At 40.6% G+C, this 11,800-nt stretch overlaps 1 protein-coding gene across 3 annotated transcripts in view; it reads right to left on the bottom strand.

Moving 5' to 3' along the window:
• The window catches only part of ZDHHC3 (zinc finger DHHC-type containing 3), a 37,083-nt gene that overhangs the window by 6,447 nt on the left and 18,836 nt on the right, over positions 1-11,800 (bottom strand). For 2 of the 3 annotated variants that reach the window (XM_031059390.1, XM_005423922.2), the window contains 4 exons: positions 9,554-9,650; positions 7,583-7,664; positions 5,713-5,843; positions 1,355-3,009 (listed from right to left, as the gene is read on the bottom strand). In XM_031059390.1, coding sequence (XP_030915250.1) covers positions 2,851-3,009; positions 5,713-5,843; positions 7,583-7,664; positions 9,554-9,650 — 469 coding nt within the window. In that variant the 3' untranslated portion in view covers positions 1,355-2,850. Of the gene's footprint in view, positions 1-1,354; positions 3,010-5,712; positions 5,844-7,582; positions 7,665-9,553; positions 9,651-11,800 lie in introns of those variants that run through there. The other variant, XM_014308203.2, reaches the window with a different exon arrangement.

The following is an 11,800-nucleotide window of genomic DNA, read 5'->3' as shown; positions in this document are numbered from 1 at the left end:
TTCCCTATTTCAAATTACATAATTTTGAACCAATACTGAAAAGACATACACTGGGAAATGTAAGATACTGGACATCCCTCTTTAAGTAAAAGGCACGACATTGCAAACATGGGGACAGTTAGACAAGTTGACCTGTGACCACTGTGATGCTGTAGAATAATACCCATTTCTTCAATTACTGCCCTTGGTATCTGCTCCTGCCCAGTGCCAGAGGAGGATGGTGGTGGGCTGCATGGTCTGACCCAGAAGCAATCTGCAGGACAGCTCTTGAATGTTAGAAGAAATGCATTAACTTCTTTCAATGCACTTTTAGGATGTGAAAGGAAAGAGCAAACAAAAAAGACAAGCATTAGACAAAGTGATGGTTAAGGAGAAGACACAGGAAGCATTACCACTGGAAAATCATGATTAAGACAGAAGTTCTCTTACAGCAGTTCCTTCACACATTTATGCATGGAGCACCACTTAGTTTTTTAGAACAGAAGTGCTCTGATTTTGTCCTTCAATTTCTCCTGGCCACAGTAAAACAGAACCAGCACCTGAAATCAGGTAGTCCTGACCAAGAAAATACTCTCCATCAGCAAACCAGTAAGTCTGCCTTTCTCATATCAATACTGACTTACTTTTAGTACCACTCCAATTGCAACAAACAAAGTTGTACAGCACAAGAAAACCCGAAGTCCCAGGTTATCACCACACACAGGACAGGTACCAGCGGCATTTCTGTGATGGTGCCTCATTTAAAAGACAAAACACATGGTTTGACTGAAAATCTCAGTAGTTATACATTTTTCCACAATGGTCAAAAGGCCAGAACAACGTAATTAATCTTCCTTCAGAACACATAGTTAAAAAGGGTAATTAAAATGAGCCCAAACTGGAATTTAGAATTTGTAATCAAAACAATTTTTGAAGCAGTGAACTACAGAGAGATGCATTCATTAGTTAATTGCCTAGGTGACTAAAGCCTCTCCCCTCAATATATCTGATTTTGTATCAAGGCAGCTTTAGGGCCAGATTCTCTGCCAGTTCAAATTATCACCTGCACATGTCTCACTGTCTGGATTGACCACAGCCCAAGATCCAGCTTAAGGATAAAGGTGGGAGTGTTCTCTGAGAAACACCATCACATACTCAAAACAGAGCTACAGCCTCTCCCAGCTGCTGAAACAAACCACTGATTAACAGATCAGTATATTACCAATTAACTCACTTTTCAACTTAGAAGTTGAACACACAAGTTAATTAACTTTTAGATGCTTCTGCCTGTTTGCATACAGAAGTGAAAGTTCAGAAAACAATTACAGATTTTCCCCAAGATTTGGAACAAAGAAAGAAAGAAAGAACAGCAAACAAGTTTTTGGAAAAGTTTTATTGCATTTGTTTTCCATATGGAAGCATTAACAGATTGAAAAGATGCAGCATTCACATTACTTCCAAAATGAGACATCCATTAAATTTCTCCTTCCCTGATTTCCCTCCCTTCCCCCGTGGCTTTGAAGCAGTCTAAGCAGGTCAGTTTCCAAAAAAATATTTTAAACCAAGGAAAGAAAAAGATTCCTTGGAAGTCACAGATGCAGCTGATCTGTGTATTTCCTCTGTTTGCATTTCATTTGATGAGCCCATGGGAGTGGTGAATCAAAATATAATAAAATTCCTGCCTGAACACAAGATGTCGTAATTAACACTAACAGTTGGAATTATGAATGGTTTAGCTCTACCCGTTTTTGGAATGCATTCTGTCCCTCCCACTTTTCATCACCACACAGTTCATAACAGCATGCATGCTCCTTACCATAAATATTTCCCAATTTCAAACCCTTACACATATATGTGCGTGTGCTTACACACATACACATGTATGCATAAACAGGAGAAAAGATTTACAAAGCTCTAAACCAGGGCAAAGCTAGCAATATAGAATCAACCACCCTGGAACACTTACACATCCCATCAATATTAGTCTTTATAGTAATCTGGGCATTCATGTCAGTTTTTCACATTAACACTGTTTAGCAGGCATTGCTCTAACAAGTCATTTACCAAGACAAACACACATCAAAAAACATGATTCTGCTATTCTAAACACTTGAAAATTATCTTTCTTTCTTTCCTGGAAGTGTAAGGCATGTAATAATCCAAAGAGTCTTCTAAATCTGCCACAGTTATCCTAAAGGGGCAACAATTTCCTGCACGCAAGGGAGGGAACAGATAAAATAATGCCAGAAAGATGGAATCAGTTCTGTGGCTGGAAGGAAAAAGGAGGGTGGAGTGAGAATTGGTTTGGCAACTTTTAAGTACTTTAACTGTTTGTGATCACCAGGTCAACTGGCTCACTTGCTGTGCTGCCTTCTGGTCTTGCACCTTTTGGTACGTGAAGCATCTGCTTCCCTGTTCAAGTTCACTTATGAAAGAGCAATGTGCTCCTTCAGGAAGTCCAAAGGTGTCTGTGCAGGGCTGTTGGCACTCACAGGTCATCCACAGAGCTCATCACAGTCAGGAGACAGCATGAGAATTTACTCAGAAGAAGTGGGTCATAACAGAGAAGAGATGATTCCCTTCACATTAGTTATGCCATACAGAAAGCAAAGAGAAACAAATGCCAGTAAAGTTAATGTGATAAAAAAGAAAAAAAAAAAAAAGGGAAAAAAAAGCGCAGCAGTTTCAGCCAGAAATATAGAATTATCTAAAATGGTGGAACACAGGGCTTTTTTTTCCTCTGCAATTATCAGCCTTTTAATAGACATAAAAAAGTTCATTTTGCTTTTTGTTTTAAACATTCATGGAAAATTTGTAAGAGTAGTGCTGTAATATGTTTCTATTTTAGTGGAAATGCTGGTCAGGAATTCCTCAGACCACATATTGGTATGGGTCTGCTTTTCCTTGGTCTGGTGTTGCGAATGGGCTAAGCCATGCTATAGAGAACGGATGGCCAAATACTGCTTTCATGTTCATCCATTTTGTTTTTTTAGCCCATCTTCTCTCTTCCTTTTTCAACTGTTCTATTCCCTGAAAACAGAAATATGACATTTTCAGTCAAATACTCGGGTTTTGTAGCTCTGGATTCGGGGAAAGGTCTACTCTCAGTTACCCCTCATCCAAAGGACAGAGTAAGAAAATACAAATGTATCTGTACTGCCTTTCCTTTTCTTCTCACTGTTTTATATTAAAAAATACTAAAGCTAGAAACTGTTCCTTGGAAATAAGATTGCTTCCATTTTCTTCAGACCTACATACTTCAGAACTATTTTAAGACCTGCCATCCAATTGCCTCTGATGTCAATAAAAAAAAACCCACCACTTAAAACCAAACAAAAAGTATGTGCTTTAATGGCTGAATGCATTATGTGCTAACCAGATGGAAAAGTTTTAGAAGAAACCATTACAAGCTTGCAGACAAAAAAAAAAAAAAGACCAAAAACCCCACAAACCCAAAGATAATCTCTGTAATGCTCTCAGATTCACCAAGCAAGTTCAGGAAGTGCCCATGGCTCAGTGTAGCTGAGTCTACCTGGTGCCTCTTCATGTGTCATTAGAATCACTGCTAAAACATGCATGGGCTGACAGCAGGGAGAGAGGGTTAAATAAGATACTGATTTGAAGAAATTATTGCCATTGTTTAGTAAAGGTTAGAGGCAGAACAAAAATAAGCCATCAAGCAATCAGCTGAAACATTCACTAGTTAAACATTAAAAAGAAAATAAAAACCCATATTGTGTCTGAAGCCCAGGAAGTGAATTTGGTCTTTCAGGAAAGCCATTTATGCCTGGCTGCTCCAGAAGCACAATGAGTAAGAGCAGTCACTGGAGAGCATCACTCTCCCATGGGCAGCAGCAGCTGGCAGATCACCCAGTTCCTTGACTCTGCATCTTTTGCAAGGCAAGGTTCCTCCTGACCTACGTGTGTCTCCCGCGCTACACAGTAATGCACTGCAATACATCTGTGTGCCTCAAATCACTGACGCTGGGAGCTCTGGTGAACACAACATGGGGCAGCTGCAGGAGTTGTGATGATCCCTGGTATTGTCACCTCCAGAGACAACAGCAAAATGCCAGGGTTCTGGGTCCCTTCAGGCACAGAGGAACCGTCCTGGCAGGACAGCATACTCAAATTGAGGAAGGAAGTCTCCCAGTGACTGGAAGAGAAAGGTGAAAAAAGGGCAACATACGGCCGTGTCTCTAAAATGCAAATTAGAACACTGTAAGAGAGCACACCAAGAGCACTTCACCTGGAAATATTCCTTTGCTCAAAACAGATTGCTTGCATACAGCTAGCTCAATGCTAGCAAACCAACAATGAGAAATTCCACAGAGCAGAATCCTTACTGGTACATATTAAAAAAACACCCAAAAATAAAAACCCACAACCCAACGGGGGAGACCATATTTCATTCCTTTATTTTAGAATGTGGCATTGTTCCTTTAACATCTACGAGTCCCCAGAACTACACTGGAAGGGAAAATCTAGGGACTTATTTGGGTGCCCAGCTGTAGGAAGCAGTTTCTAAAAATTCTTGACAGGTTCCAAAGATAGAGAAATTCAAATGGTGATTTCACAGGCAGCATTGCTAATTTACACACTTACTGCTGAACACAAGCTCAGCAGGATCTGTACCACACTGTATTTTTTCCTGGGGCTGTCCCTATCAGAAATCACAGTGACGTCTTCCTCTGCACACACACAGGTGGAAGGAACATCAGCCACTTGCAGAAGCTAAGCATTAAGGAAAGCACTGCAAACAAAGGCTCAGAACAATGGGCTTGTACAGCATATAATGCCAGTCACAGCTCTCTGACAGCACCAAAAACATCTACTCTAGCTTCAACTGGCCATGGGCAAACAAGGGGAAAGAAACCTAAAGGAGGCAGGGGAGGAAAGAAGAGTTGTCCCTGTTTTAAGACTATTACTTCTCTCCAGCCACTCTGGTTAATTCAATTACCTGAGCATGCTTGGTGAAGAGTGCAAGTATTCACAAGTGTGGGAACACCCCCAGGAGTCACCAGCTCCATCTTTGCAGAAGTGGGCTAATACCTGGATTTAGGACTGGAATATTACTATATAATCTCTACTATGCCATCTTCAAATCAGAGATGGCTTGGTGGATTTGCAGCAGACTGTATCCAGCAGTCTCCATGAGCCTACTCCACTCCCTTTTCTTTTTCCTTCTGGCAGGAGTTTTTGAACTGTTGAACAGGTAGCTAAGGCTGGAAAATCTTCTAGCCTAAAAGAAAGGCTGGAAAATCTTCTAGCCTAAAAGAAGTGTGTGTGTGTGTATGTGTGTGTGTGTGTGTGTTCCTCCCTCAACTTCTCATCTTGGCTTTCCAGCCTTTCCAGCACCTAAATCAGTGAATAGTGACAACCAGGACACACAGCTGAATTTCAGACAATACTGATGTAAAAGCACTTCATTAAAGGAGAAAGGTTCTCCAATCCACAGGGACAAATACTCTCTACAGAGTAACCCCAGCTACCTATGCCTACCTCATGGGAGCTACTGTCAACATGGCACCCCAGCCAATACACAGGGTACCCTGTGTCCCTCAGGAACCCTCAGAGAGCACCATCCAGCACTGTGCTAGCTCAGCTTTATTACACTGGATCTCTCCTCAGAGGGTACGTGGGTCTCCCTGTGCCATGAGGCAAAACCCTGTAGCCTGTCACTGTTTCTACAAATGGTGAGAGACAGGGTAAAGGAGAAAGTGTGACACCCACCGTTTCATCAGTGCAGATGGAGTGTACTTGGGTCCCAAACATAACTGAGGTGAAGATGAGAAATAGGAGAGCTTCAAAACACAAGAGGATGAGTAGAATCACTGTAGTTGGTGGAGAGAAGGAACTACATTCTGTGAAGACAAAACAATGGAGTTGGAAGGGTAGACACCAAGTAATGCAGCTGCTGCAAAACACCCACTAAGCCATGGATTTCCCATACCCAAACTATCACTTAATTATATGAACAACATTCCCAGAAAGATACACAGGGCAGCTCTGACATTCAACCATAAAATGATCACTCCCTCAAATTTCAAAAAAAGTGAAAAAGCCCACCAAAACCCCTGCAACACTTCAAGATTGTGACTTTCTTTTCCACTTTGGTATTTCCCCAGTACACCAACTAGGATGCCAATCTCCTCCATTTCACCTGGAGGTTCTCTCTTAAATCTTAGACTTAATAGATTCTTCACAGTGATAAGTCCATTAAAAATCTCAAGCATATGTAGCACCAACATAAAACCAGGGTGTGTTTCCTTTTGTAGCTGTTCTAAGCCGTAACTAAAAGAAGGTCAGATTAAACCAAATTCCTATTCTTCCTCATACTCAACAGTGCAACCTCAAGCAAGAGCTGAAAAAAGAAACCCAAGAAGGTGATTAGAAAGGAGGAGCCGAAGAAAGTAATGTTATAGAGCCAAAGTCATAGTTGAGTGCTGCAAAGTTACAGTTGAGTGCTCCAAGTGCCAGAACATCTCCAGATTTTTCCAAAATCTAAGACTTACACCAAAAGCCTGTATTTTTCTAATGAGATCTTAGGCTTAAACAGATAATCAGGAACTAACACAATCTTCACAAACACAAAGCAGCTCATTCATCTCTCCTAACAGCTCTGTTCTGACGCCTAAACCTGGGACAGGTAGGGAAGAGCTTTCCCCACAGGAACAGGCTCTGAGAAAGGACATAAGGGAAATACCTTTTGATGTATCCTTCCTTTATGGCCCTGGCCACTGCAGTCAAATGCAGATGTTCTCAGTCACTGCTGGCAGCTGTTTTACAAAGTTTTGAAGTGCAGAAAAACCTTTTCAAATTCAATTCACATGCGTGTGCTCTGTAGTACTATGATCTAAAATCAGTCATGATATTGAGTACTACTGCTGAAATTCCAAGGGAAAAATCCCTCCTCCTTCTCCAAAAAAACTGACAGGCAGTACATACATGTGCACACATGTTCTTTGCCACCTTGCTGTTCAACTCAGCATTACATTGAGGGTTTCCCATATCCATCTGCGGTTTTAGGAACATACACAGACTGACTTTGTGAAAATGTACTCACTGACTACTTCAGAGTGAATGCTGAAGTTTTTGGTTTCACTTTTTTGAGCTGCTTGGGCTCTGGCTTTGGTTTGTTTGGTTTATGTTTTTCTGAGGAAAAGAATTGTTTGTTCTTGTAAGGGTGGATTTTTGGATAAGAGCAGCATGTTTTCCTGGCAGTCTTGCAAGAATGATTCGCAGTACCCTTTTAAAAAAAGCATACACATTCGTCTTATCTTTTGCTGGCATTCAGGAAATTAGTGCTGTGTTCATGTCAACAGTAGGTTATTGCACACATACTCCTTAGGCGTCTTTACATATCAGCTTTTTCCCAGGCACTATCAGGTGTAAGTTAAAAGAAGACTTTTCAGGACAGAGATTCCAGCAGCTCAAAAAGAATTATGAAGTCCCAGGAATTATCATTAAAAAGACAAAGAAAAAAAAAAGAGATAGCATAGCAAAATGTTGATAGAACTCTTCTGAAATAAGCCAACTGCATTTTAAGTTCTTATTCAAAGGATAATCTGTTATTTTAATAAGGTATTTTGTTTATACTCACTTGTCCAGTCTTCTTCAAAGCAGTACAAGAAGTGAAATCCCACCATGATTAGGGCATGCAGGGAAATCAGTGCTATATACATCTGAAAAATAAAGTATGTAATACAGGTATCAAGTGAGTTCAAAGACCAAAATGCTTTATCTTCCCAACACTTTATTTAAAAGCACACTGCTAAGATTTCAAAATAAAACTAAACCACAAAACAACTCCAAAAACCATCAAGCTCTCCCATCTCCCCTGAAAAAGCACCGTGAAGCTGACAAACAGCACAACTACACAGACCCATTCTCTCCTTTGAACAGCTCTGAGTGAACACAAGGCAGATGCTGAATCCAAGAGCAGCTGGATCCAAAGCCCAGCCTCCTGTGTCCCAGAGTGGCCTTCCACACAGCTCACTGCCCTTACCTCAGCTCAGCACTGCACAACTTTCAGAGAACAGTAACACTGATCAAGGTATCCTCTTGTCACATCCTTGCTCTTGACAGCACTACAGTTTCCCAGAGAAACAATAGTAATTTTGTTTTAACCAGAAAATGCACTTTGTTTTCCAGTATGAGGTTCAGAAAAATAACTTTTTTTTTTAGAAGTACTTTCTCTGAGGCAGACACAAGCATAGAAAGTTTCTCTCAGGCTTTAATACTTCATACTTAATAATTTTTGACTTAAACCAGGTCTTAGCTTTGTAATACAAACTGTATGTAACAAAAAGTTAGAACAAAAGCTATGTGCAAGGTTACACGTAGATTGCAATTTACTAAGGGGTAAAAAAATTACTCTTCTGAACCTACAAACTCTGACAAAGATAGGAGTATAGCAGAAGTGAGAAAGATTTTGTAACAAGAAACACCTCTGGAAGCAGTAAAAGGCAATAGGGGAGCATTCTAGTTTTCCTTGCAAGCTGAGCATGCTGCTGCTCTTTCACTTCCTCATGTATCTAAAAGAATATCCAATAACAAAACCAGCAACCCTTATTTTGTTTCTCTCAACCAGATTAAGTCTTAAATACAGTCTGCTAGAAAGTGGATATCAAGTTCTAATAGTAACTGAAATCCTTTGGAGAGGACTAGAACACCTAGCTCACTTCTCAAGGTTTAAAAAAACCTTTTTGCTCATAGGAAAGAAATAGGATTAGTTTTTTTCTGTAATCCACATCCTTGCAAACCACACCATAGAACACTAAGCCTGTCATTTAACTGAAAATCTCCTCCTTTCTGCTTGGTAATATGAGAACATACTTCCTCAAACCTACAGATGTCTCAGAAGATTTATTAATAAAACAGAGCATCACTGAGACTCAGCCTTGTAATGTTCACACTACTCCCACGGGATATTTGCAGTTCGCTTTGATGAAACACTTTTCAAACCTTCCAGAAATATCCACTGTTCAAGTTTGTACTCCTGTTTTCTTACTCATGATGCTACAGATATAGTACAAAAAGTCAAGCACCTCCGTGGTTTTCAAGTACAAAAATAAACCACTTGCAATTAAAAGGTGGATAATTCTTATCCAAGGGGATGCAGACTTCCCACTCCTTCTTTGAGATGTGGCAACAGCTCTTATTACATGATCCCACACAGCTACTTGTACAACTATAATGTTTAGGAACCCTACATATGGCCTGGGATCCTACCAGCCAGTATTTGATGTAAAAGGATGGCCCCTCCCTCAAAGAGCTCAGCACCACAATACACTACTCACATTACAAAATAGGTGCTGAACAACCATCAATACAAACCTCAAAAACCCCTGACAAATGCTTCCTGTGATGCCTCTTCCTATTGCTGTGGATGGATGGGGGTGGGGGGAGTGTTTCCCAATTACTGAAACATAAGCCTGCAGCAGGTCCCCATAAAGTTCTTCCAAAACATGAAAGAAGAGAACACCAGCCCTGGGAGCTGCTTCACAGACTCTGCACTACATTTCAGCACTTCCCACTGGACAACCTCAAGCATCACCTGCAAAATACTTACTGTAAACAGTACAAAGTACTTCTGGTTATTCTCTCCTACACAGTTATTGACCCACGGGCAGTGATGGTCCATTTTCCGAATGCACCTCTTGCAAACACTGAAAGAACACAGGTCTTCATTAACAGCACTTTTCATTCCAAGAACACAGGATTTTACAGGGGTTTGGGGAACAAAGAAATTCAGCTAAAGAATCAGAGGTGAAATCTGAATATAATTTACTTGCCACCATATTTATATTTGTGGTTTGCTTACTTGACTAAGCCTGTTCAAAATGAATCATACAGTACCAAACCACCATTGCAAAAATTAATGCCACACACCAGTGGTTCTTTCCAAAATATGGTTTGAACAATACATTCCGACAGATGGAAAAAATCTGTGATTTGTTTTAGTTTTAACCTATTTGGCCTGTAAAAACATCCACAGATTAAAACTAAACATAAATCACAAATATATAAAAGGTAGTAATGAATAAAGATACTTCTTAGAGTTGCTAACAACAGACTCAGGTTTATTTGCCAACATTTGTCTGGTAGCAGGAACTTGCAATCAAATAAGGCATTAGGAAAGATTCTTGACATCAAGCAGAAAATAGCTGCGGTAGTCAGTCAGGAAGATGGTGCCACAATAGACATTCAAGGCGAAATTAGATGTTAAAATACTTCACAAAACCAGACTAATGAAATCAAAATCCAAATTCTTGCCAACGTGCAAATTGTGGCTGGAAGTCAAATAATTAAAACATTATTACTTAATATATTACTGTGAATGTCATTCTCTTGCTTAGTCAGTGACTGCTTCAACACACATAATAAAGGAAGTCTTTTTCTCTGCTGCTTTCTCATATGATAGGAGACGAAAGGCAGTCAGTCTCCTGATACCACATTGTACAAACAAGCACAGAAATCAAATATGAAAAAACACAAAACCCCAAAGCAAACAAACAATAGACCCAGAATGGAAACAGCCATTCCAGAAAAATTCTGGCAGCAATTAAACAGAAAGGACTAAGTGCCCTGCTAATTTTATTTTTCTTCTTACAACAAAAAGCATCTTGACCTTAATATAAATAATCAACTCCAACACCCAAACACTTAAGGGAAACTCAAACACAAACATAAATATGTTCTTATCAGCATGTATGATAAATAACAGAAAATCTCTGTCAGAATAGCCTTTCACTCACTTTAATTGGTGGGAGGGGATAATCCCCAAGGACATGGGCTATGCCTGAAAAACAAATGAGTTGCTATAGGCCTGATCCTAAACAAAAGTCCAGGCAGGCACATCAGGAGCTCCTTCTCCTCAGGCAAACATGGGTGCCCTACTAACTGTCAGCCCCACATGCAGTGGGAAACAAGAAAAAGCCACCTTTTGCCAGAACAAGCAGCTTAAAATTATTTGGAGCTACAAAGGGTCTAAAATCAGCAGGCACAGTAGAAGCAATTTATCTGCCAGCTAATGTACTTTGTAAGACAAGTATCTCTCATTGTGGTTAAAAAATGGGAAGGGGTAAGGTGAGGAAGATGGTGAAGGAGGAGGATGCCTCCCTGTGCGCAGATGTGCACACACTTCCCTTGGGCTCTGGGAGAGGGGAGTACCCAAGCAACCCTTCAAGTGCTCCTACTTCCCCAGAGGGACAACCTGAAGCAGCCACGCCACAGATGTGAAAGAGGCAGGAGAGGAGGCTGGGAGGGGAGTTTTATTCCATGCACATGCACCAAAACCAGTTGGATGACAGGCAGAACAAGAAGCTAGCTGGAGGAAAAGGAAACACAGAAACCACAACTATACACTACAGGGAGCAGGGATTGTCCATAGTCAGACACTTCCCCCATTCCACCACCCAGCTTCCAAATGCTGGCAGGACTAGTTTAGTGGGCACAGGGGACTCACTAAATAGCACATTCATCAAAAACACCCTGGTCCCTCTGGCATACAGCTAGCAGGATCTCCTGCTGATGCATATGCTCACCCTTGGTGTCTTAAAGTCTAATAAATCTCCCTAGACCACAAAAAAAACTGTCTGACTGAAGATTCTCAATAGCATCAGTGGTGAGTGGATCACCTTCCCAAATCTTAATGTCTAAAACCTTATCTTAAAGGACAGAATAAAGGACCATGGTGACAAGGTTTTGTGTTTAGCCAGAGTCCTTTTCATTTACCTACACTGTGAGTCATCATCAAGACAGCATTTTAGATGTGAAGTTTCATTCATAATTGAAAAGCTGTCACAGGGGATTTTAC

The sequence above is a fragment of the Geospiza fortis genome, unplaced genomic scaffold (assembly GCF_000277835.1).
Source record: "Geospiza fortis unplaced genomic scaffold, GeoFor_1.0 scaffold346, whole genome shotgun sequence".
Lineage (NCBI taxonomy): Eukaryota > Metazoa > Chordata > Aves > Passeriformes > Thraupidae > Geospiza > Geospiza fortis.
This window is presented reverse-complemented; position numbering and strand designations above follow the sequence as displayed.